The following is a 27,685-nucleotide window of genomic DNA, read 5'->3' on the forward strand; positions in this document are numbered from 1 at the left end:
CCTCAGACTACTCAAGCTGGTCTCTTCAAGGCACTCAGTGCAACTTCCACTTCCCTAACAGGACTTGAAATACCTTGAAAATCATAAACTACCAAAATTCAGGCAAGATGAAATAGATAATCTGAATCGTCTTATAACCATTAAAGACATAAAATTTGTAATTAAGAGCTTCTGGAACAAGAAATCTCCAGGCACAGATGGTTTCACTGCAGAATTACACCAAATATTTAAAGAATTCATCCCAATTCTATGCAAACTCCTCCAGAAAACAGAATAGGGAACACTTTGCAACTCTTTTTATGAGGCTAGTATTATCCCAATGCCAAAATCAGATGAAGACAGTACCCCCACAAAAAGAAAAAACAAAACAAAACAAAAAACCCACAGACCAATATCGCTCATGAATGAAAAAGTCCTCAACAAAATACTATCAAATGGAATCCAACAACACATAAAAAGATTTGTTTAAAAATTTTCACATGGCGATCTTTTCATAGTTCATAAGTGTGATGACTGGGTATTCATGCATATATGTGGGATATGCCACCCTTGACCCTTGTTACAACATTAGCACATTAACCATCTGACATGAAAAGAAAAAACAAAGAACACACATATTTCCATATGTTGTATCTTCATTTTCATTCATGATCAAGTGAGAGTTATTCCAGGAATACAAGACTGCTTTGACATTCAAAAAATTAATCAAGCCAGATGCGATGGCTCCTGCCTGTAAACCTAATGCTTGGGAGGCTGAAGTGGCAGGACCCCTTGAAGCCAAGAGTTCCCTTGAAGCCAAGACCAGCCTAGGCAACACAGTAAGACCCGGCTCTACAAAAAAAAAAAAAAAAAAAATTAGCCAGGCATGATAGCACACAAGTGTAGTCCCAGCTACTTGGGTGGTGGAGGAAGGAGGATCACTGGAGCACAGGAGGTCAAGGCTGCAGTGAGCCATGATCGCACCACTGTACTCCAGCCTGGGTGACAGAGGAAGACTGTGTCTCAAAAAATAAAAGGATCAGTGTAATCTATATCAAAAGAGTAAAGAATGAAACCCATATCCAGATGATCATATCAACTGACACCAAAAGGCATTAGACAAAATTCAACATCCAATCATGACAATAAATAAATAACAGTGAAAAGATTGGGAACAACATAGGAAGTCCACTCCCAGCACTCTTACTCCACATTGTACTAAAAGTCCAGTCACAGAATTAAGGCAGAAAAATTTAAAACAGAAAGAAGGCCGGGTGTGGTTGCTCACGCCTGTAATCCCAGCACTCTGGGAGGCTGAGGCAGGCAGATCACTGGAGTTCAGGAGTTTGAGAGCAGTCTGAGCAACATAGTGAGACCCCATCACTACCCCCAAAAAATTTAACTAAAAAAAAAAAAAAAAGAAGGAAAAGCCATAAAGCCACACAGGTTGAAAATAAAGAAATAACACTGTCTCTATGTTTTCTACACAACTGTCTGTGTAGACAATACCAGGCAATCTACAAAGACGAAACAACACAAAATCCTTCTACAACTAATAAATGAGTTTAGCAGGATAAAAGATAAACAAATGAAAATCAATCAAAATGAAATACTTAGGTCTAAACTTATCAAAACATATTCTCAACCAGTATGCTGAAAATTGTAATACTGATGAAAGAAATAAAAAACTAAAATGAATAAATATACTGTGTTCATATATTTTAATACTCAAAATAGAAAAAGATTCTCCCCTCAAACTGATCTATGGTTTAATGCAATCCCTATCAAAATCCCAGCTAAGTTGTTGTAGACATAAACAAGTTTATTCTAAAATTTATATGGAAAGTCACAAGCCTTGGGATAGCTTAACCAATCTTGAAAAAGAAGAATAAAGTAAGAGGAGTCACTCTACTCAACATTAACACTCACTATAAAGCTACAGGAACCTAGACAGCAAGGGTCGTACTGACCAAAGGATTGATACATGAAGTCAGTGGAATACAAGAGAACCCAGAAATAGATTCACACAAAGATGCTCAACTAACTTTTTACAAAAGTCAAAAGCAATTCAATAAAATAAATGGTGCTAGAAAAATTATTCAACCGCAGGCGAAAATACAAACCTTGACCTAAGCCTCATATCTTATAAAATGAAAAAATCAAAATAGATCATGAGTGTAAAGAGAAAACAAAAAATACTGAAAAACTTTTAGAAAACAACATAGGAGAAAAACTTCAGGATCAAAGAATAGGAAATAATTCCCAGACTTGATACAAGTTTCATATTCCCTAAAACAAAAAACAAAAAAACTGGCAAATTGGATTTCATCAAAAATAAAAACTTTTGCTCTGTGAAAGGCCCCGTTAAGAAAATGAAAACTACAGACTAGGAGAAGTATCTGCAAATCACACATCTGACAATGGAGTTAATATATAATGAACTCACAGTACCCAATGCAACCCAATTTTTAAAAGTGCAAAAAAAAAAGACATCCCCAGACATTTTTTATCTGTATAGAAGATATAAAAATGCAAATAAACGCATGAAAAAATGCTCACCATTATTAGCCACTGGGGAAGTGTAACTTAAAACCACAATGAAATATCACATACCTATTAGACTAGCTAGAATAAACAACGAGAACACCACACATTGGCAAGGATGTAAAGAAATTGGATCACTCACATAATTGCTGGTAGAAACATCAAATGGCCCAACTACTCTGGCAGTCTCCTATGAAACTGTGCAATTACCATATGACCCAGCAATTGCATTATTGGGCATTTATTTCCCAGAAAAATGGGAAGTGCATATTTACACAAAAACCTGTATACAAATGTTCATAGTAGCTCAATTCTAACAGGCAAAAATTGAAAATAGGCCAGGAGTTCAAGACCAGCCTGAGCAACACAGCAAGATCCTGTCTCTATAAAACAAACAAACAAATAAAAAAATATTAGCCAGGCACGGTGGTGCATGCCTGTAGTCCCAGCTCCTTGGGGGTGCTGATGTGGGAAGATTACTTGAGCCTAGGAGGTCGAGGCTACAGTGAGCCAATACCACACCACTGCACCCAGACTGGGCATCAGAGCAAGACCCTGTCTGAAAACAAAACAAAACAAACTGAAAACAATCCAGCTTGATCTTAGATGAATGGTTAAACAAACCGGTACATCCACATAATGCAGCACTACTCAGCAATAAAAAGGAATGAACTGTGGTATATGTACCAACTTGAATGGATCTCCAGGAAATTATGCTGAGTGAAGAAAAGCCCCTCACAAAAGGTTATAGGCTGTATTATTCTGTTTATTTAACATTCTTGAAGATGACAAAATTGTAGAAACAGAAAACACATTATGGTTCACAAGGGAAGGAACTGGGGGCTGGGGAACAGCAGGGGCGTGGGTGTGTTTATAAAACAGCAATACAAGCGATTCTTGTGATGGAACTGCTCTGTATCTTAACTGTTGGTAGACACACAAACCTACACATGTGATAAAAGAGCACAGAAGTATATACACACAAACGTAAAACACACACAGACACAGGCAAAACTGGAAAAATCTACAGAGGATCAGCAGATTGTATCAATGCTGGCATCCAGGCTGTGACCTTGTATTACAGTACACACAGTATACACAGTACATATATATAGATAGTGCTATAGTATAAGATACAGGAGATCTCTCTGTATTCGTTCTTACAAGTGCATGTCAATCTACAATTACCTCAAACTTAAAAGTTTAATTAGGAAAAAACGTACCACAAACTTTTCTTTTGGAAATAGAAAAGGTGATTCTTTTTTTTTTTTTTCTGAGACGGAGTCTCGCACTGTTGCCCAGGCTGGACTGCAGTGGCGCGATCTCAGCTCACTGCAACCTCCGCCTCCTGGGTTCAAGGAATTCTCCTGCCTCAGCCTCCTGAGTAGCTAGGATTATAGGCATGTGCCACCATGCTCAGCTAATTTTTATATTTTTAGTAGAGACAGGCTTTCACCAGGCCAGGCTGATCTCAAACTCCTGACCTCGTGATCTGCCTGCCTCGGCCTCCCAAAGTACTAGGATTATAGGCGTGAGCCACTGCGCCCAGCCAGAAAAGGCGATTCTTACGTTCACGTGGAAAATAAGCAAAATCAGGACAAAGCAAGGATGTTTACTTTGACTTCTAACCCACACTGTCCTGGAAGTTTAGGCCAGGGCAGTAAGGCAAGAAAAATTAAGTCATCCAGATAGGAAAGAAAGAAAGTAAAACCACTGGGATCTATCTCAGCCTTTCTGTAGATAAAGAGAATCCTGCTTGGCTCCCAGAACCATCCCGCACAGAAACTGGGGGAACCATATGAGATTGGACCAGGGTGAAAGGTCAAAGCAGAACTTGGAAGCCCAGGCAGAACAGGAGAAAAAGCAGCATAAAAAAAAAGAATCCTTGGGGTAGTAAGAAGTATTTACTTAGAAAACCATGAATACTGTTTAGTCAAAGTTTACCCCTCCCCTCCAAACACACACTTGAGGTTAGGAGTTTCAGACTAGCCTGGCCAACGTGGTAAAACCCCGTCTCTACTAAAAATAAAAAAACTAGCCAGGCGTGGTAGTGGCTGCCTGTAATCTCAGCTACTCGCAAGGCTGGGGCACGAGAATTGCTTGAACCTGGAAGGCAGAGGCTGCGGTGAGCTGAGATCATGCCACTGCACTCCAGCCTGGGTGACAGAACGAGACTCTGTCTCAAAAAAAAAAAAAAAAAAAGAACTAACAAGTAATTTAGCAAGATTGCAGGATACAAGACCAATATAAAAAAATCAACTGCATTTCTTATATATTAGCCATACATAAATACAAGTAGATATGAAAATAAATTGCTGACAGTGATATAAGACCTGAATCCTGAAAACCTTGCTGAGAGAAAGTAAAGAACAAGATAAATGGAGAGTTACTATGTTCATAGATCAGAAAACTCAATGTGGTTAAGATGTCAATTTTCCCAAATTGTTTACAAGTTCCATGAAATCCCAATCAAAATTGCAGTGGGCTTTTTTATAGCAATTGACATGTTCATCTTAAAATTTATATGAAAATGCAAAGAACCTAGATTAACCAAAACAATTTTGAAAAGGAGACTAAAGTTTGAAAAACTACCTAAAGTTAAAAACTACCCAATTCCAAGACTAATTATAAAGCTGTAAGTAACAGAGACAGTGTTGGTATTGGTATAAAAATAAACAAATATATCAATGGAACAGAACAGAGAGCCCAGAAATATGCACCCATAATATGGCCAACCAATACAGGGCAATTCAATAGGGAAAAAAATAGTTTATCAGCAGAAGGTGCTGGGAAAAGTGGATATCAATATGTCAAAAGGAACCTAAATCCATACCTAACACCCTATAAAAAATTAACTCAAAAAGAATTATAGACCTAAATGTAAAACCTGAAACTATAAGACTTATAGAATATATGAGACAATTTGTGACGTTGGGTGAGGCAACGATTTCTTTCATACACTATCAAAAGCACAGTCCATAAGAGAAAATTTTGGGCAGGGCATAGTGGCTCATGCCTGTAATCCCAGCACTTTGGGAGGCTGAGGCGGGTGGATCACCTGAGGTCAGGAGTTCAAGACCAACCTGACCAATATGGCGAAACCCCATCTCTACTAAAAATACAAAAATTAGGCAGGCATGATGGCGGGCGCCTGTAATCCCAGCTACTTGGGAGGCTGAGGCAGGAGGACAGCTTGAACCCAGTGGGCAGAGGTTGCAGTTAGCTGAGATCGCATTGCACTCTGGGAGACAGAGCAAGACTCCATTCCCCCCGAAAAAAATTGTTTTGATAAATTGACCTACACCAAAATTAAATACTTTGCTCTGTGAAAAACACTATTAAAAATAGAAAAGACAAGGCACACACTAGGCAAAAATAATTGCATATCACATGTCATACAGAATTTGTATCAAAAATACATAAAATTTCTTAGAATTCAACCCAATTAAAATAATGTGCAAAAAATTTGGACAGATATTTCATCAAAGAAGACACAGATGGCAAATAAGCACATGGAAAAATGCCCGAAACCATTAGTCACTAAAACTTCAAGATACCACTCTATGCCTAAAAGAAAGCCTACAATTTAAAAAGACTGATACTACCAGGTACTGGCAAAGATGTAGAGTGAAGCAACCAGAAGTCACATAAAGTTATGGTGGCAATGGAAAATGGTGTAAACACTTTAGAAAACAGTTGGGTAATTTCTTAAAAAATTAAATGTGTACCTATCATATGACCCATTTAGTCCATTCTGAACTACTTATTTACCCAAAAGAAATAAAAGTGGTTCATATAAAGACTTCTACAAAAATGTTCACAGCAGCCTTACTCATAATAGCCAAAACCTGGAAATAATTGTTTATTAACAGGTTAACAGATAAATAAATTGCTATACATCATACAATGGACTACCCATTAGCCAACAAAAAGAAATAAAGATGCAACAGCATGGATGAATCTTGAAATAATCATGCTGAGTAAAAGAAGTCAGACAGAAAAGAGCACATATTGTAGGATCCCATTTCGATTAAATTCTAAAGGGCACAACCTACTGAATAGTGACACAAGGCAGCTGAATGTACCTGGCGATGGAAGAGGACAGGATGGAGGGTTACACAGTGGTGTAAACTGTGAGGGTGATAAATGTGTTCATTATTTTGATTGTGGCGACGGTATACTCACATATTAAAGTTTATCAAATTGTACACTTTAAACACTGTAGTTTACCATCAATTATACCTCACTAAAGTGATTAAAAAAGAAACCCACCACACTTTCTTTTGAAAACAAAAGACGATTCTCAAGTTCCTGTGGAAAAAACAATAAGCAAGTGAGAATAGTCAGGAGAATGCTTAAAAAAGCCCCTAGCAGAATAAAAAGAGAAAGAAACTGTTGAGACACAGTTTTAATAACTGGGGTCTTAATAACATGATAAAGCTACATAGAGTACTAAATTATAGTAATAATAAATGAACCAACAGAGATCAATGATATTAACCTGAAAGCCCAGACAAAATATATATATATATAGAGAGAGAGAGAGAGAGAGAGAATACATTCACATACTACAGACTAGTCACAGTGGCTCCTGCCTATAATCCCAGCACTTTGGAAGGCTAAGGTGCGAGGTAAGGTGCGAGGATTGCTTAAGCCCAGGAATTCAAGGCCAGCCTAGGCAACATGGCAAGACCCCCATCTGTACGAACTATTTAAAAATTAGCCAGGCATGGTGGTATACATTTGTGGTTCAAGCTACTTAGGAGGCTGAGGCAGGAGGATCTCTTAAGCCTAGGAGTTTGAGACCAGCCTGGGCAACATAAAAAGACTGTCTATACAAAAAAATTTAAAATGAGCTGGGTGTAGTGATGCAAGCCTGTAGTCCTAGCTACTCAGGAGGCTTGGGTCTGTGACGCTGAGGTTGCAGTGGGCCATGACCACACCAAAGCACTCCAGCCTGGGTAACAGAGCGAGATCCTGTCTCAAGACAAAACAAAAAGAATGACCTTCCAAGAAACCATGTGGCAGTTGTAATCCATAAAAATGACTCAATTATAACACTTATGAATCTATCTTATGAAAATAAAAAGCATGAGCCAAGAATTATTTCAAAGTTGTTCAGTGTGGAGTTCTTTATAAAATGAGCAAAGTACAAAACTACTTAGATATTGAAAAAACTACGACTTCAATAATGGTATGATATTTAAATAATAAATATGAAATCTTTGAAAAAATTTAATGACAAAATTTATATAAAGTACATCACTTAAGCAATCCTCCTGCCAAAAATTATATAAAGTACAACTAAAAAGGTTTATACACATGATTTTTAAATGACTAGAAGGAAACTACTGAAGAGGTTAACGAAGGTTTTTTAAGGGTTAGTAGAATTCTGGTATGTTATGTACTTTTCATTCTAAATTTTCTACAATGCATACTACCTTTATTATGAAAAGAAAAACATAAATGCCATTGTATTTTTCACATCACACAACATCTATTTTTAACAAACACATGACTAAAATTTATGGAAAGTTTCTCACTTTTAAGGTCCATATGTAGTAAATCAGTTAGCCAACTGAGAAAATAAGATCATCATAAAAGGAAAATCCGGAATATTACCTGGCTCATTACTCCTGTCTGAATTCCCCAAAGCATTTCACAAGTGACTATGATTTTCAATTTGACTATTGTCTAAGATACAGAAGAAAATAAAGTTTAGAGAAGCCAGTCTTCCTGAAGAACCCAGCTCTTCACTTACCATCTTCTGCTAAGACCTTGGCTGCATCTTTATCATCTTCCCACTTTCCAGTCACGAAGCAATCTCTGATACTGTTCATAACCTTACACAGAAAAGTCAGCACTTAGGTGAGATGTTCCAATCACTCAGCAAAACAACTCTAAGAAATGGCAGTAGGCAACGACTTGCCTTTAAATATTTCCCACCTTCATGAATATTCTCATTCCAAATGAGCCCAGGAAATAACTTTACCTTTGATGGAGACAGTATAACTACAGAGATAAAACACATTAAGCAGCAGATAGGGAAAGTATTAAATACTACTAGTCTACTAACCTCGTAAGTAAACAAACAGATAATTACTAATTCAACTAATTTTCAATTGTATTAAGGTTTCTAAGGCGATGCAATGAGACAGTAGTTTACAAAGTTGGTCTTGCTATTTGTTAATCTAAACCTGTCTGTTTGAAAACTTAATTCCTATAAAATGGGAGAAGATATTTGTAAATTATGTATCTGATAAGGGACTTATATCCAGAATATATAAACAACGCATACAACTAAGTAATTTAATTTTTGAAATGGGCAAACAATATGAAGAATATATACAAATAGCCAATAAGCACATGAAAAGATGTTCAACATCATTATCAGGGAAATGCAAGTCAATACTATGAGACACAATTTCACCCTCTCTAGGATGGCTATAATCAAAAAGACAGATAATAACAAGTGCTGGTGAAGAAGTGGTGAAACTGGAACCCACATACAGTGCCAGTGAGTAAGTAAAATGGCACAGTCACTTTTGAAAAGAGAAATGAGAGAGTATAAAGCAAATGAATAATTATGCGATTCTCTAATTTCATCATCTTCTGATTCAACCAGGGAATAATTCTCCAGTGGAAGAATGAATCGGATGTAGTCCTGAATGTGAACTGGAAATATCTATAAGAACTCTCCTGGTTCGGGTAGCTGAGAAGGCCTAGAAGTAATGACCAACTCATGGCAGTAAGCATTCCTATGCCTAGGCTGTCATGTTGAAATACCATTTTGTACTAAAAGAAATCAGGACTTCTTATGGGTGATTCCAAGTGCTCTCTCATATCACAGAGCAAGAATTGACCCAGAACGACTACGATTGTAACACAAGGACTCAGGAGCTGGTGTGCACAGACGCTCACAGGCCACAGGTGGGATAAAGAGGAGCTTCAATAACGGATAACAGGTGCAGGAGCACAAGGCACATCAACTACATTTATATCCATGACATCACAGTGATACTCACAAACAAGTATCCTTTGGAGAATCACTCCAAAAACTGATTAAAAAATCAAGCATGGGCTGGGAGCAGTGGCTCACTCCTGTAATCCCAGCACTTTGGGAGACCAAGGCAGGTGGATCACAAAGTCAGGAGTTTGAGGCCAGCCTGACCAACATGGTGAAACGCCATCTCTATTAAATATACAAAAAAAATTAGCCAGGCATGGTGGCGGGAGCCTGTAGGGCCAGCTACTTGGGAGGCTGAGGCAGAAGAATGGCATGAACCTGGGAGGCAGAGCTTGCAGTGAGCCAAGATCGTGTCACTGCACTCCAGCCTGGGTGACAGAGCGAAACTCCGTCTCAAAAAAAAAAAAAAAAAAAAATCAAGCATTTACCCTACATACATGGAAGTGAATAACCAAATAGTAGAAGAGGAAAAGTTTCTCTTTAAAGTATTACAGCTAATACATAAAGAGAAATGATTGAATAGAACATCACCACTCTACGTTCTTAAGAAATTGATGGTTCTAGGCATTGAGCACCAACAACTGATAACATCTAACATCATTAAAAGGACACAACCAGTCTTTATGCGCCTCCTAATGAGAAAACACCACCACTTAGGAAGCAGTTTTGCTGAAAAATAAAAATCAAATTTAAATCCTGTCCAACCACTAGATGTTTTGTCTACAGGGTAACTACAAATACGTGGCTATTTAAATTAATCTTAACAAAGATTAAATAAAATTTAAAATTTAGTTCTCCAGTCTCATTAGCCACATTTAAAGAGCTTAGTAGCCACAAGCAGCCACAACCCACAGCTCAGATATACATTCCGCTCATCACAGAAGTTCTATTAGTATTGCTCAGTACCCACTCACAGGAAATACAGGAGGGCCTGTGAAACTGCAGAGGGATGCAAAGCAATCCACAAAGTCCAGAATACAAGAAACTCTACAGACCAAAGACTTGGTTTATTAAATAAAATGTAACCAAAAAAAGAAATGGGAAGGAAAGACTGTTCACTAAAAATGTTAAAAGACTGAAAAACAGTAAGGAAAATCAGGTAAAAGTAAACTGTGATGCTTATAGAAGCATGGAGGAAGAAACCAGGAAGAAAAGGAACGCATCACCTTAAGAGGCTGGACCACACCTCCTTCTACAGGGAGGAAGGGGACTGTGGCTGGTGTCACAATTGAGCAGCAAAGCTTGATTTCCCAGACTGAGTGTTGAGTACAGGGGTATTCACCTTCTGGCAACCCATTAAGCTAAACAATTGTTTTTACGTGGTTTTCTATATCTGTATTAAATTTCACCATAGAAAATGGTTAAATAAAATCTCATAAAGTGCACTAAGTGTTATCTGGCGAATTACAATAGGCAGTATGATAGCAATTGGGCCTCTGTGAGAAGTGACATCTAAGCCAAACTGAATTGACAAAAGAGAAGGCAGCCTTTGGAAGATCAGAATATTCCAGAAGGGAATACAGAGAAAGGGGCTGGCGCGATGGTTCACTCCTGTAATCCCAGCACTCTGGGAGGTTCCAAGGCAGGAAGATCACGCGAACCCAGAGTTCGAAAGTAGCTCAACATGGTGAAACATTATCTCTACAAAAAATGCAAAAATTAATCAGGCCTGGTGGCTCATGCCTATAGTCCCAGCTACTCTGGAGGCTGAGATGGGAAGATCTCTTGAGCCCAGGAGGCTGCGGCTGCATTGAGTCATACACTTGTGCCACTACACTCCAGCCTGGGCTGCCGAACAAGACCATATCTCAAAAAGAGAGAGAGAGAAAGAGAAGAGGTCTCAGAGGAGGGTGAGCTGTGGTGAGTTTGAGTACTAAATGAATTCCAGTGTGATTACAAAGTGGTGAGCTGCAGGAAGAACATTTACAGATATCACAGATTTCTCTATGCTTACAAACAGCAGGAACTATAAATGTTAACTCAAGGGTGCTATGTATATCCTAGTGATAAGACACAAAATACATCTGATGTATAAAAACTTATGTGTGATGCTTCAAAATAAAGATGCACACTACTGTCCACACTGGAAGCTGAACCTGTCCTCCGTGGGCCACATACATGGTCTAACTAAACTCAGAACATGTTACTGTTTAGGATGCATGAAGTGCCCACTGCAATATCTGGAAGAATGACCTGTAATCCTGTAAAAATGAGAAGCCAACAACAGGTAAGCAATATTGACATCAGATAATCTTATTCTAGAACAATTCTCTAATTCTCTAATAAATCAAATGTACTACCCAGCCTTACCTCCTCTAAATCCCAGTCATGGGGGGCCTCCACAAGAAATCTAGAACAGTCCAAAGAGTCAGCCTTATGCTTACACTCTCTGTCAGGCTGGTTGACACGAAACAACCCTCCAAGCTCTTCTTGGGTATCACCATCTTCTTCTTCATTATCTTCTACCACTAAAGAGGACACCATGGTAGAAAAGTGAGAACAAAAACTAGAGCCCTAGAAGACCCATCATTTTTAACCAGTTAGGCCATGAGTCTTCGAACTCAGGAACTGAGGGCCTCTGTCTGTGATGGGTATGGCAATAGCCACATAAGAGTTAGGCATTGAGAGGGCAGGGCAGTCACAGATTAAGAGAGCCAGGAAGCTATTGCTGTACATGTGTGGGGCTCCTGCGCTCCTGCACAGCAGCAGCTAAGAGGCTGAGAAGGAGTGAGAATATTGGCGGTGGAGGGAGGGAAGGGACATTTAAAGGCTGAGCTTTAGATTACTAAAGAAGAGCGCTAAAGAATATTGAGCCTCTCATCACTAAGAGTACCTAGACAAAACCTGAATGAAAAACAGTATACAACAATCTTCCCAATTCACTGGGCTGAGCCCAAAAGTCTCACCATGTGGCCTTGATCTCCCCATGCAGTAACCAGGGAGTACAATGTAAAGTTCATCACTATATATTTATTTTTGCATTAATTCTACCAGAAAGAATATATAGGTAAGTTTAGTAAAGCATAAAATCAGAGGACAAGGGCAAAAGGGAGAACAAAATGTGTTATACAGTGTTCTAATTCTCAGAAAGCAAAAAAGTAAATATTTTTATGGGCAGAAATATTTTTTTGGCACTAATCTACAAAAAAATTCTCATGAAGGACTTTTAAATAGGGAACATAACATAATGCAATGGACAGCATTTGCATCAAGTTTTACAGCAAACCCATTAAGTCTACGTTATAAGACCAATGTGTAGTCCTCATAAGCTGATGATTAGAGACATCCGTCAAACATGAAATGTGATGGACAGCAATTATGGATGTCAACAATACCAGCCCAATCCTCCAACCAATTCCCTCATCTAAATTATCAGAGAAACTAAAACATTTCCAGTTCTGAGCCAGAATTCTTTACCTGTCCCATAAATAAGCTTTCGGAGGTTTGGAGCTGCCTGCTGCTGCCTCAGAAAGGCCTCAGCTGCCTTTCTGGAAAAGTCTTCCTTCCACTTGAGGGCACCTGAAACGACCAAAGCCAACCTCCAGTTAGGCTTGTTTACATGTCTCCCCTCCCTCAAGATCCATCCACAATGCAGCATTTCAACAGTTAACAAAATCACAGAATCAACAGACCCCCAAATGGAGACATTCCATTGGGTACCATTTCGAGAGCCAAGTTGATAGCAGCAACCAACTAAATTTAAGCTTACCTGAGGTTTTTTTGGAATCATTATTTTCTTCCTTGTAATCTTCTTCCTCTTTGAGTAAATCTTCTATATCACTGGTCTCATCAATTAAGTTCCTTGGCCCCAGTTTCTGACCACTGCTCACTTGAGAAGGCTTTGAAAGCTTTTTTCTAACAGCCTCTTCATTTTCTGAGTCCTCTTCCTCTGCACCGAGTGAGGAGCTTTCTTCAGATTCATCTTCAGATGCAAACGCCTCTTCAGCTGTGCAATGCCCAGAATCGGAAGTGGGGAGAGCTGCTTTCTTCACCAGCAAAGACTTCTCCAGATTCACACGGTCACTCTGGTGATTAGCTGGCGACAGCCCTGCTTTACTACCTTCTCCAACAGCCTTTGATCCTGAAATGCCCCCCTCTCCTGCAGTGCAGTCCTCTTCTTCACTGCTTTCATCAGCTTCCTCTGCTTCCCCTTCTTCCGCTGAGCTCCTCTCAAGGTCATCATCACTGTCAGCAAATGCTGGCAAATCCATTTCACTGTCTTCTTCCAACTCTTCAAGTTTCCATCGTTTGACGCCCTTACCAGCCATATACTGATCAGTCATCTCAGCATTTTCCTCCTCTTCTGCTTCCTCATCACTAGAGCCGTTTTCCAACTCGTCATCTTTGGATATTTCATCATTTTCTTCATCATCACTATCTCCAGATTCATCTTCATCTCCAAAAATGGCTTTCCGACGCATTCGCCCAGTTTTTAAGTCCATTTGTTTTTCCTCCTTTGGCATCAATAGCCTGTATTACCAAGGAAATACAAAATAATTCAATTTGTACATTAATCAGCTAATCTACAAATGGCAATACAGTCAATGAAAAATACAAAGAAACAGAAAATGTCAAGGAATTGTTTAAGATGACATAGCATAGGGAAAAAATGATCTGATAAACATTGGAAGAATTAATAAGCAAACTCGGACATGGTTCCCTAACACCACACTTCAAAAAAACTTAGAGAGAGAATAAAGGAATAACCCTTAAAAAACAAAAATCTAATTTTAGAAAAAAATTGCTCAAAAGGGAAGTTAGTGTTTTGTAGATTTTTTTGAAAGCTGATTAATTTCTAAGCTAAAAATACATGATCCTTAAGAGAAATGGCTGAGTCCAGGCCCAAGGCAGAAAGAGGGCAAAATGAGCCTGGATCCTCTTGTTCTGTCAGAAAGTAAGAAATGCTCAAAGACTAACAGAGACAGTTGAAAGGACACAGGAGACAGGCTGAAGGCTCCTGCAGCCAAATCTGGGACAGCATAGGCATCAGGAAGAATAATGATAGTGATGGAAAATAACCCATGGAACAAAACGCAAGTGCATTAGTCAGCAGTGATACGGAAATAAAGGGGAGAAGTGAAAGCTCTTTGTTAAAAATGCCAGCTAACAAATGTAGGAGGAATGACAGAGGAAGAACATCCATTTTAAGTCACCAGTGTCATATCTGATAGAGAAGAATCATCAGGAGGCTAAAATCACAGTATAAAAGAAAACTGTATGAAGCTATTTAATATAGCAAGATATATAAAATTATGAAAACATAAATTTGAAAAAACTGAAAATCACACCAAAAGAGATGGATAAGTTAGAATATAGCAATAATAGGCCAGGCATAGTGCCTCACATCTGTAATCCCAGGACTTTGGGAGGCTAAGGCAGGAGGATTGCTTGAGCCCAGGAGTTCAAGACCAGCCTGGGAAACACAGTGAGACCTAATCTCTAGAAAAAAAAAAAATTAGCTGGGAGTGGTGGCGCACTCCTGTAGTCCCAGCTACTTGGGGGGCTGAAGCGGGAGGACCACTTGAGCCTGGGAGTTCAAGGCTGAAGTGAGCCCAGATCATACCACTGCACTCTAGCCTGGGAGACAAAGCAAGATCTTGTCACACACACAAAAAAGAATATACCAATAATAACAAAATGGTGACTACATAAAGACTGTACAGAAAAAGGAAATGCTCAGAATATAGAAATAAAATTATGTATTTTAACTGTAACTATAGTAGAATAGAGTATTCTTATAGATAAAGATGACTAGAAGGATATACAAAAATGAAAATCGCTAGTAACTTCATTATAAAGGAGTGATCTTTCGGCGAACACTTCGTATCTGTCAGGCATTCTGCTAGGTAGTTTATGCACATTGTAACAAATTACAAACTAGATAATCTCAAAATTTTCAGATAAATTTTACTGGGAGTCATAAATCAATACAACAAAACCAATGTTTTGCAAACATCGACTATGTATAAAGGTATACAAATTCCCAACCCAGACTGAAAAATAATTCACATAAGCCATACGTCCATGGAAACCTACCCATGGGAGATAATACAGCATAATCTAAATAAAACTTTCAGAGACAAGGCATGTGGCTTCTGGACAGCCACAAACTCCTTGACTCTGCTCTAGTGTTTTGGCCACCAAAAGAAAGCCAAGTGGCCTCACGTCTCTTAAAAAACCAAAGGCAACCTATGGAAGATGGCGTGGTATTTGAGGAATATTTGGGGTCTGTTGAAAAATGCATCCTGTATTTTATTTCAAGAAAAGACTCCCTTGTAATGTCAGTTAAGTGAAGAGCCCTCAGAGACATGCACACACAAAGAAAAACAAAACAACATAGAATGAATCCCACCAAAATGTGTTATGATGGCTGAATTATGGGTGATATGATCTTCTGTAATACATGTTTTTATTAAAAATAGAAAAAAAGCAGACTTACCCTTGATTATCTATATCCTCTGACCCAAGTGGCTTGGAATCAGAAAACAGTGTCACTCGACTTGAAGCCATCTTGGCATCAATGGTGGAGATGGTGGAGATGAGACTCTGGACCAGCTCATGGGTGGGCCCCACCTCGTCCTGTCAAGACCACCAAGAAAGAGCATGTGAGAAAAGCACAAAGATCCTGGAGAGACACTGGTTTCATTCAGTTTCTCAAAATTATCTTAGACACATTTCCTAAGAACCTTTCTTAATGCCTCAAAAAGCAGAGAAGAAAATCCTTACAACAAAGCTTAAAATGGATCCCCATCTCCATTAAACTTTTCCAAAGTTCAGGGAGTATGTAACCTGATAACCTAAACACCTAGGTAGAAAAACCTCAGCTCCAATGCTACAACAATGCTAGCTCTTCTAACATTTTAAAATAACCCTAATTTTAACCCAATAAAATTCCACTTCAGAACTAAGAAATTAATACTTGAAATCCACTTTAAAATACAGAATGAGGAGACCATTGTGAATGAGAAAAAGACCAATAACAGCTGGCAAGCACACTGATTTTGTAGAAACGGGGATGGGCCATGCAGGCACCACATGGCAACAGGGCCCGCGCTGGGGCCATGGATCAAGGAGGAATGGAGGACAGGACTCTTCTGCTTGGTACAATGAAAAAAAAGTATTTTTTTTATCCTATATATTTACAATATGCATTTGGGCCTTTATTATAAGTACAAGAGAAAAATCTTCAATAAATAAAAGCTGGGCCGGGCGCGGTGGCTCAAGCCTGTAATCCCAGCACTTTGGGAGGCCGAGACGGGCGGATCATGAGGTCAGGAGATCGAAACCATCCTGGCTAACACGGTGAAACCCCGTCTCTATTAAGAAATACAAAAAACTAGCCGGGCGAGGTGGCGGGCGCCTGTAGTCCCAGCTACTCGGGAGGCTGAGGCCGGAGAATGGCGTGAACCCGGGAGGCGGAGCTTGCAGTGAGCTGAGATCCGGCCACTGCACTCCAGCCTGGGCGACAGAGCGAGACTCCGTCTCAAAAAATAAAAAAAAAATAAAAAAAAAAAAAAATAAATAAAAGCTGACTACATTATTTTTTGTGATTAAAAAATAGACTCAGAAAGAATAATGAGAGTTCAGAGAAATGACGCCCATCTCACCGATACCTGAAAACCGTGGCTGCCACCAAGGTCAACATAGACAGCGTCTTTGTCATACAGCACACGCCCAACTCCAGAAAGAGGCGCATAAACCAGCTTCTCCTTCTCATTTAAACAGCGCTTCTTTTGTTGTTCAGGAAGAGCACAAGGGTCTGGGAGGAAACTGATGTCAGTCACAGCAAAATCTCCTACCCCTGGAAGACAGGATCCAAAAGCAAGCTTCAGCTGACAAGAAGTCAGAAGTATCTACTGTTGACTGGGGGGTTAAAAACGAGCCATAGTCCAAGGGCTTAACCCATGACACTAAAGAAGGGCATTGTGCCACACTGGAACAGTGGCCCCCTAGCTACAAGACAAGAGGTCAGAGAAGAGGGGATTTGATAACACCTTTGCAGGCCTACACACATCTGGGTTACTTTAAAAACCTCCAGCGAGGCCATCTTCCCTTGTTTGGTCATTTTTCGGTTTTCCTGAGAAATGAAGTCATCCCAAGAATCCTATGTGTAATTCTAGTATGTACTACAACAAGAGAATACCTGGCATGTGAATTTGGCTTTTATTTTTCAAGTGTGCTCCTCTTAAATAACCATAAAGTGACACCTTCCGGTCACATTTGATGTTTGTTCGGATATCCTCTGGGTTTGTCAAATCTTCCATCCTAGAAAAATAAACTCAATCATGCAGCAGAAATGAATGCCAAAGTTCCTATACCTCCTTTCAGGTGTCAATGACTCATCACACTATTGTCCACTAAGCACATCATTTAGAAAACTAGAAAATGCAGAAATAAAGAAGCACCATTCCCCATCCACCAGAGGAAAACGGGCAGGCACACAACTGTGTCTCTAGGCTGAAAGTGACATTCATTCCAGAAGACACCAGACAGGGAGATGACATCCACCTGGGGTCGGGGAAGAGTGAAGAACATATTCAGAAAATCCCTTGCTGGAAGAGAGTGAGCCTGTGCTCTGGGATTTTTACTGTGGCTTGGATTCTGGCAGGTGGAAAAAGGGTATTCCAGGCTGAGAAAACCACATGAGGAAGAGCACAAAGGAAGGAAACTGAAGGCCGTGAAGGCACACACGAAGGACTCAAGCACCCGGGCACGAAGGCAGCATCACTCAAAACTGAGGCTGAACGTAGGATGTAGCCTTAAATGCTTCCAAGTCCTCCCATTTTCCTAAACATCTCATAATTAATTTACTCCCAAAGGCACAGCATCTTTGAGCAATGATATAAGTAGACATTTCCCATCAACTACACTACTATCCCCACTATTCAAACAGGCACAAAATAAATCCTATCACTGTTCTTTTTCTAGCCTTTTTAGCTTTGAAATATATGGCACAAGAAGGAAAAATTTACAATCACTTTTTACCTGTCTGCCAGGACATAAGGGTGAGAAGTTTGCCATGTGAGAGGCCTAAACTTCATAACTGTAATAAAACGGCCCAGATTGTGGATTTCTTGGTTTTGATATTCTCCATGCACCATTCCAGAAAGGGAGAACAGCTTGGCACCCTAAACATTAGAGCAAAATTAAAAATTAAATTTCAATTAAATTCTCATCAATACTGCAACAAAATAAAAGTTCTAAACAAGAAGCAATCCTAAGAAGGGAGACTTCCAGCAAAGCCACTGTCCTGAGGCTTCCAGGGCCTTGCTGGCTTCTTTCAGGACTTATTAGAACCCCACAGAGGCAGACTGCTCTGCAGTTGAGCCGGGGCATCCATCTAAGTATGGTGAGGAGAGGGAGGTGAGGCGTCTGAGCACAGAAACGGTTCTGTGGCCGATGGACCAGAACAGTATAGAAAGGAAGGGGCAGTGCCTGGTCCTGTAACTAGGAGAAATTTCTGATGTACTCTATTATATAAAGTCCCGACCCCAAAACAGCCAGACACTGCCTGGCGCAGCAGGTACAGAGACAAATGAGATACACCAAGAGGCCCAGAACAAGCACTCTCTTGAGGGAAACCTTCCAGAAGACTGAACACACACACAAAGGAATTCAGCAGGCCACAGACTGTGAACACACACACACAAAAGAATTCAGCAGGCCAGAGGCTGAACACACACACAAAGGAATTCAGCAGGCCATAGAGTGTGAACACACACACACAAAGGAATTCAGGAGGCCAGGGACTGTGAACATACACAAACGGAATTCAGGAGGCGAATCCTAGAGAGACGTTTACTAATGTCTCTTCAGTATTTTTACTTACTTATTTTTTTGAGACAAGAGTCTCACTCTGTCACCCAGGCTGGAGTGCAATGGCGTGATCTCAGCTCACTGCACCCTCTGCCTCCTAGGTTCAAGCAATTCTCACTTCTCAGCCTCCTGAGTAGCCGGGATTACAGGCACACACCACCACACCCGGCTAATTTTTGCATTTTTAGTACAGATGGGGCTTGGTCATGTTGCCCTGAGCTCAAAACTCTAGGCTCAAGTGATCCGACCGCCTCTGCCTTGCAAAGTGCTGGGATTACAAGTGTTAGCCACTGCGCCCGGCCTCTTCAGTCTATTTTAAAAGGATTATACTGCTAGTATCCAACAATCATTTCTCCTCTTACCGGGTAAACTTCTGTCCAGAACCTGTGTTTTAATCGCTTCTTTGTTTTCTTCAGTTGCTTATTATGCTTGAAGGAGTCGAGGTGGGTGAGAACTCCCATAATTTTAGGAAAGCCATGTACTTGACAGATGTTTAGAAACTCAAATGTTTCCATTTCGAACCCAAAGCTGGCATCTATAAGCATCAGTACCTACAAACAGAACACATCATTTTTCAAAGAAACTACCAAAACAGACCACTACACTAGGGGTTGGCAACTGGCCATGGGCAAAATCCCGCCCATCACCTGTGTTTGTAACTAAAGTTTTATTGGAACATAGCCACATTAATTCATTTACATTTTGTCTATGGTTGCCTGTGCACTACAACTGCAGAGCTAAGTAGCTGTAAAAGATATGATCCACAAAGCCACAAATATTTACTATCTGGCCCTCAACAGAAAAGTCGCACTCCAGACTAAATCAAATAACTACATAGGCATCACCCAGACAGAGAAACCACCACCCTCTGACTTGCTCTAAAAGCCAATCATAAGACGATGTCCACTAGGATGCAAACTTCCATTATAAGAATTTTAATGTATGAGAAGTAACTCAGAAAAGGCTGGGTCTCACCTGGCCCTTACCTAAGAAATTCTAATTTAAAGAAATCAAGTTTTCTGTAAGGTATTTTTAAGCCAAATAACAGGTCTCTGACATCCAAAGAATGGGAAGAAAGCGATAATCAATGAAATATATTAAATATGTACAGAAAACCAATCTCTTCTTTCAATCTCCTCATAGAAAAAAAAATCTGTTTTTTGCTGAGAAGTATGCAGTGGAAACATCTATCTTATATATTAATTTGGATAACTCAATTGTTAAGAAATTTTTTTTAAATAGCTGCCATTTTAGAATTAGGTCAAAAAAAACAGTAAGATTATGATGATTGGTAGTCTGTAAGAAAATATAAGCAGATGAGACCAATTTTTAACTTTTAAGATGCTTCAAAGATGCAAAATAATTTCAGAATTGATTCCTGGAAACTTCTAGTTTAAGTATTAAAAACATTTCTGTTCTTATCTTTGCATAGATAACTAAAATTAACAACAAAGAAAAATGGAAACAGAAATGCCCATCTTTGATTAAACTAGGCAACACTCAAAATCCGAAACCACAGAATATATGAAGGTGGGCTTGTGAGAAAGCACAGCTGCCACTGCAGACTGAGGCAGCAAGCACAGCGTTCCAGCAACACTGGACCAGCTCAAAGGACAGGCAGAATATCCTCACACTACATTTAATGTCACAGAGTGCCAGGGGGCAAGCAGCTGGTTGTAAGGTCAGGAAGAACGGGGAACAAACAGTCCCTCAGCTGCCAGTCTTTGTCATCTAAGCCAGTGTTACTCCCCTAATCCACACACGCACGTACACACCCAAATTCATGTATTGTGTGTGCCTTGCTGTACACAGGAGGCTTTGACAACCCACAGCAGAGCAATCAACATAAGCTAGGCTAAATAAATCATGGTGCCTCCATAAAATGGAATATTATATTAAAAAGGAGGCAGAGTTACAGTACTTATTATATACCTCCAAGATACATTATATGAAAAAAGCAAAGCATAGAACAGTGTGTAAAATAAGCTACCATTTGTGTTTTTAAAGGGTGGTATGCGTGTTTATATGCATCTAGAAGGATACTGCTCTGCAGGGATCTGAATGACCAGCGGTTACACCAAGGAAAAAGAAAAATGCACATTGTGCGTATCCTGCATTACAGTTAGAGTACTTTACCAAATGTGTGTGTTCCTTTTGAAAAATCTTTAAAAGATTTACGTAATAGGCATCTCTCTCAATGATGGTTAAGAGGCTGGGAAGGGGAGCAGGGATGGAGGGACAAAGAGGGAAAGGTTAACAGGTACAAAAATACAGTTAGACAGAATAAATTCTGGTGTCCAACAGCACAATAGGGTGGACTACAATTTATTATATAATTCAGAATAACTACAAGAATGAAATTGAAATGTTCCTAACACAAATAAATGATAAATGTTTGAGGTGATGGATATCCTAATTACCCTGATTTGATCATCACACATTGTATGCTTCTATCAAATACCATATGTACCCCATAAATATGTATAACTATTATGTATCCATAATAATTAAAAATAAAATTAAAGGCATCTCTTAATATGTATGTCTTTAATATTAGAAACTTGCTACATTTTACATAAAAGAGAAACAAATGACTTCTATGAACTATTTTGATCATTTCAAGTATACAAGATTTAGTAAGCTTACACTACATTAATAACACTTATTTTTACTAATAGTAGCATTACATGTTCAAAATTTGAATGTTATTTAGTTTTCTGACATTACAATGGCACAACTTTAAAATGTGTATTACTTTTTACTTCATATTTTAGGAGTATTCCTGGGCCAAAGTATAAAATCTGTAGCTCTTTGTTACCAAACAGCTGTCTAAAAAAAACCAAGGTATCTCTCGCCCCACACTTCCTAATCAATATGGCTTACTTTTTTGCTAATTTGTTTTTATTTTTTCTAATTTAAAACGTAAGTTAATAGAATACCACAACAGTGAACATTATCATTTCCATAAATGCAAGAGTATGTACATTTTCCATACACTGAGTACTGTCTAGATTTTTTATTGCTAAACTCTGACCACTTCTTCAGGGCAATTCATGTATTTACTTTAGCATTATCATTAAGGATGAAGGTTCTGGAACCATCAGGAACAAGGGTCCCATCTTCACACAAGTTATTTAACTGCTGGGAGGCTCTATTTCATCTTATGTAAACTACAGATAATAACTACTCACCTCAAGGGTGCATCAAGGATTTATGTAAGCTAAATTTGTAGAAAGCAGTTAGCACAGTGCCAGGAAGAGTCCAAGAAAAAATGGTACTTACTATGATATATTTGTATGTATATATGTATACATATTAATGAGCTCTTATTAGTTGTGTTCATTAAAGGTTTTCTCCATCCCGTGATTTGCTTTTACATTTTGGAATACATTTCATTGTGCACATTCCATTTTTATTATTAATATAACAATATTTATTACCATAATTATTATCAATTCAATCATATCTACTGTATCACTGATGATGACTATGATTCCTTTAATAATCATAGGACTCTCTTCCTTTCATCAAGGGATAAATAACCTATCACGATGCTCTAAGTCTCCATCAGCACCCCAGGCTGCCCCTGCTGACTTACCAGATCTGCTACTTTAGCCAGATCAATCATCATGTTAATATCACACCCGCATTCAATAATGGTGAGTCTGCGCTTTTTACCTATACGTGAAAAGATGAAAATTTTACTTTAAAAAGATCCTGAAAAAATTCTAACCATCAACTCTAATTTTCATTTTTTAACTGCATCCAGTAAAACATCATGTAAGTTTACAGGAGTGTACCAGAAGTTCGTTTTTATAGGCAAAAACTGGTAAAATAAAATAAATTCCATTCTGTTTTTCTTGCTGTGTTCTAAATTTAAATAATATCAAAAGTCTACCCAGATGAATAAAAGTGCTCAAACAGGGAAAATTCGGACTGCACAGGCTCCATGATAACCATGATCCTGCTGTTCAGCTGCAGGCCAAAGTCTTTACCTCTATCAAAACTTCCCGTATTCCCACTATAGCTACAAACATCCTCAAACATAATGCAACAGAATATTCATAACAATAATTATTTCTAAATTAAGGTAAAAAGAAAATGGTCAAGAAAATATGGGCTGGGTGCAGTGGGAGGCCAAGGCAGGCAGATCCCTTGAGCCCAGGAGTTTTGAGACCAGCCTGAGCCACATGGGGAAACCCCATCTCTACAAAAAAAAAAAAAAAAAAAAAGGGGAAAAAAAGAAAACTTAGCCAGGTGTGGTGGCATACACTACTCAGGAGGCTAAGGTAAGAGGATTGCTTAAACCTGGGAGGTTGAGGCTGCAGTGAGCTGTAACCACACCACTGCATTCCAGCCTGTGCCACAGAGTAAGACTTTGTCTCAAAAAAGGGAAAAGAAAATATGGATGCTCCAAAGATAAAGAAAAGCCTCAATCCAACTATACTATTGCAATAACAAGAGATTTCAGACTGCACATTCCCATTCTACCACTGGAAGTTTGTTTCATTTTCCCTCAAACTTGGAAAGGTCACCATCTCCCAAAGCAGACAATTCTCATAGGAAAAAGAGAAAACTTGCACTTCCACCAGAATGTGGCTTCATAAGGCAAACGTGCACATTTTCAATGTGAACATTATCACATATGTTATCTCCGGGAACTTATCTCCGGGTAAGTTATCTCCGGGAACTTATCCTTTTCTGAAGCTATAGCCAACTTAGTAAAAGTATAAGACAGGTAACATGATATGACAATATTTAACATGTTCCGCTCAAGAAAACAACAAATGCATGCATGTCCCTCAGATGACAACAGCCACGCCAACTCTGTGTCTGTTGCGGCATCTCCTACCTGACACAATTGTCACAGGGCCTCTGATCTCGGTCAGCTTCTGCCGGGTGAAGTTCCGAATGAGGCATTGTATCAAAGTGCTCTTTCCAACTTTTGGAGGCCCCATCACCACTACCACTATTGGTGGGGGCTCCAGTGGAGTTTGATCAACCACTGGAATATGATGCTTTTTTGTCTTCAAATCCTGAGTCCTATTCATTAAAAATAAATAAATAAATAAATAGTAAACTCACTTTCAAAATAGAGTAAAAGGTATCAACTTTATAAGTAAACTTTTTTAGTACATTTATATATATGAGTACTTTAGCACATTTTATTGAGAGGACAACAGACAATATATAATTAACTTGTCAGTTATTAACTTGTTAACTTCTGGCCCCATCCAAATAACTGCTGTTCAATAAAGATGTAACAAGACGACTTCAATAGCATAGAGAGCTGAAAATTAAACACTCCTTAAATCTGACTGTTTTAAGAGTGATTTTAATAGTTTTTAAAAAAACCAAGAGGTAAATACCGAGGCAGTGCATCATAACAGAGCAGAGGCTCTGGAGTTAAATTTGGCTCTCCTACTTACTGGTTACATGATTGGAGGTAACTTGTTCTCTTGACCTCAGTTTTCTTACCCATAAAATGAGGGCAAGAATGATTCCTACTCTGGTAAGGCTGCTGGAAGCATTTAGTTGAATAATGTTTAAAGTATACCGCTAGGCATATCACAAGGACACACTAAATAAAGCTATGTTAGTATTAAATATTGTAATTTTTTATTTTATATTACAACTATGTAAAACATACCTAGGGGGAAAAAAGCACACTTATCACCATAGAAACAGTTTAAAATTTAGGAACAAACAAATTCTATAAATTCTTGCATCTTGGGCAATAAACACCAACCAGTGTGCAGATGCTGGAGGCAAGGCAGCTTCTATGGGAAAGCTTCTCACGTTTTAGTGAAAGCCACACACCACGCATCTCCATGTCCTTTGGAGCTGGACTAGACTCATGAATCCAAATGTCACCTGTGAGAGGCTCCTACTATTTAAAAAAAATCAATGGAAGAACGACCAGACCGTACCCTAACATACCTGTGAAAGGATCGAGCCATCCGCACAGCAGACTAAACTGCAAAAGCTTTGGGATTTCTCTTCCGGGCATCTTCTTCGTCTCCTAGCTGGAGATCCTGCAGATGCCGCTTCTTTTTCTTTTCAGCTTTGGGCCCACTGTTTTTCTTTCTGTGTTTCTTCTGGTCTTTAGTCTCCATTGTAGCTATTTACCAATAACAAGTAACTCTAACCTACAAGGAAGAAGGTTGGGGTAAGGAGGTGGGAGGAGCATTTTACAATCCAGGCAATACCCAGGGAAAAACAGTACATTTCATTTATTTCTTTATGAAGAGATGATGTATTTATTTACTGAACAAGGGTAGAAATTGCTTAACCATTGCCAATTTCATTTCTCTCTGTTATGCTATAAATTAGATGAGTTACCTCTCCTAAAGTTACATTTTATTGCTGTTACTTTTTATTCATCTTAAGTGTCAACATCAGCAGTATCTATTTCTGCAAGGATAGAAATATTCTATATCTGTACTTTTCAGCCATTTAGCCATCAGCCACATGTGGTTACTTAACAATATACTTAGGGAAACTGAAAAAATGAATTTTTAATTAATTTCATTCTAACTCTAAAGTCACATGTGGCTACCACACCGGACAGCTCAGACCTAAGTATCAACTGGAGTAAAGAAGTGGTTTCTCAACTTAAACTAAAACTTACATTTTAATAAAAAATGTAAAACGTTTTTATGAACTTCCAATATGATCGCAGTATTACTTTTAGTACCTGTTGACTCTGTAAAACTCCTAAATTACAACTTACTTATATACATTTGAGAAATAGCAATATATCTTAGCACATTTTATAAAGAGTACAACAGACAATATATAATTAACTTGTCAAGTATTAACTTGTGAGATAGGACTGGTTCTAGATGATACCTGGAGACCCCATGAACTTACAGAGACCCTTCCAGTGATTTCTGAGTTACCTGGGAATCTGTGGCTAATAAATTGGTAATCACTAAATTAGTGAGTTTTTTTTTAGGAAATGGGGCTTCATAAAATCTGACAGCTTGATTTAAAAAAAAGGGGGGGAGCAGGATACTATTTCATTCAATTAAGGTACTGTATTCATTCAGTTTAATAAATATTTTGTCTGTCTATGATGTGCTAGGCACTGTGCCAGTAAATGGATACAGCTATGGTCTGACTTGCAGAGGAAATCCAAACTAGTATCTTCCGCGCCATGCAATAAGGGCGACATTGGAAGGCTGCACAGGGTGCTACTGGAGCACGGAGGTGAGTCAGAGGCTTCCCACAGACCCACACACCAGCGGAAACAGAAAGTCTTTATATATCACCATAATGTCAAGAACACTGGCCGAGAGTTAGAAGAGCTAGGCGCTAGGAACGCTTTGAAACTGAAGAGCTGTGTGATTTCAATGATTATGTTTCTTCTCTGCTATATTTTAGTTCGGAACTTGTACTAATGTTTCTCTCCCTGTCCTTCTTTGGTGGGAAAAGCACAATTTCGGGTCAACAGATCCGGCTCAGGTCTAAGTCGCCTGCCGAGACCACGTCGCCAGGAAACTACGTCTCCCAGCCACCTTCCCTCCCTGTCCGGGCTCTCTGCAGGGATTCATCCGGTCACTCTCCCAACTACCACAGGACACCTCCGGCAGATGAGAAATATGCCGCTCCTCGGGAGCAAAGATGACACGGAGGACCGGGGAAGGACCTTCCCACGCGCACGACTCGCGATCCTCCCAGTGCCCCAGAATCAGGGACCCCCCCGCCGCCTACCCCAGCCCGCTGTACTGAACCTGGCAACTGCGACTCCTCAGTTCAGCATGGACACCGCCGGAAACGGAAATTCACCGTCGCGCCGACTCGCCGGAGGGAAACAAGAAGGCAGAAAAAAGAGACCGGCGTGGGGACGGCTTTCAGGGCCTGAAGAAAGACTGCTGAAAAGCTGAGTGCGGACGCAGGCGCAGTCCACGCAGTGCGTTTCATCGGGCCCGGGTACTTACCGAACCCGCTCCACCCCGCCCTCGGAATCCGTGGCCTCAACTTCCGCGGTGGGACTCTGGAGCAGCCTGCACCGCACTCGCCTAAGTCCTCGCCGAAGGCCAGGGCGGCTCTGCGGCCTGGCGCCTGTTAGTTAGTGTGGTGCAAAAGCCGGAAGGAGACACATTTGGTCTTGGCCTCCCGGCAGTCACCGTACCAGGGACGAATGGACTATCGCTCGATTTGGGGTCCACCTCCTCCTCTTTAAAGATGCGAGATGAGGGGGATCTCGCGTTCTGGGGTGCCCTAAAGCCCTCTTTTGGCAGGGCGCGGGGTCTCACGCCTGTAATCCCTACACTTTGGGAGGCCGAGGCGGGAGGATCGCTTGAGCCCGGGAGTTCAAGACAAGGCTGGGCAACATAGGTAGACTACCTCTCTCTTTCTAAAAAAAGAAAAAAA

General features: G+C 39.6%; 1 protein-coding gene and 1 non-coding gene across 10 annotated transcripts in view; one reads left to right on the forward strand and one right to left on the reverse strand.

Moving 5' to 3' along the window:
• Positions 1-27,095, reverse strand: part of LOC106995720 (ribosome biogenesis protein BMS1 homolog) — a 55,231-nt gene extending 28,136 nt beyond the window's left edge. For 7 of the 9 annotated variants that reach the window (XM_077945535.1, XM_077945534.1, XM_077945533.1 and 4 more), the window contains exons 1-13: positions 27,023-27,095; positions 25,247-25,455; positions 24,159-24,349; positions 22,905-22,984; positions 19,669-19,857; positions 18,476-18,618; positions 17,634-17,755; positions 17,104-17,291; positions 15,930-16,069; positions 13,200-13,960; positions 12,908-13,009; positions 11,801-11,958; positions 8,285-8,366 (exon numbers count right to left, since the gene is read on the reverse strand). In XM_077945535.1, coding sequence (XP_077801661.1) covers positions 8,285-8,366; positions 11,801-11,958; positions 12,908-13,009; positions 13,200-13,960; positions 15,930-16,069; positions 17,104-17,291; positions 17,634-17,755; positions 18,476-18,618; positions 19,669-19,857; positions 22,905-22,984; positions 24,159-24,349; positions 25,247-25,266 — 2,176 coding nt within the window. In that variant the 5' untranslated portion in view covers positions 25,267-25,455; positions 27,023-27,095. The remainder of the gene's footprint in view (positions 1-8,284; positions 8,367-11,800; positions 11,959-12,907; positions 13,010-13,199; positions 13,961-15,929; positions 16,070-17,103; positions 17,292-17,633; positions 17,756-18,475; positions 18,619-19,668; positions 19,858-22,904; positions 22,985-24,158; positions 24,350-25,246; positions 25,456-27,022) is intronic. The other 2 variants (XM_077945532.1, XM_077945529.1) reach the window with 1 other exon arrangement.
• On the forward strand, positions 486-589 carry LOC114670235 (small nucleolar RNA U13). Its single transcript, XR_003719716.1, has one exon. It is a non-coding gene; the product is annotated as a small nucleolar RNA U13 (small nucleolar RNA).
• Positions 27,096-27,685: the final 590 nt, after the last annotated feature.

The sequence above is a fragment of the Macaca mulatta genome, chromosome 9 (assembly GCF_049350105.2).
Source record: "Macaca mulatta isolate MMU2019108-1 chromosome 9, T2T-MMU8v2.0, whole genome shotgun sequence".
NCBI lineage: Eukaryota > Metazoa > Chordata > Mammalia > Primates > Cercopithecidae > Macaca > Macaca mulatta.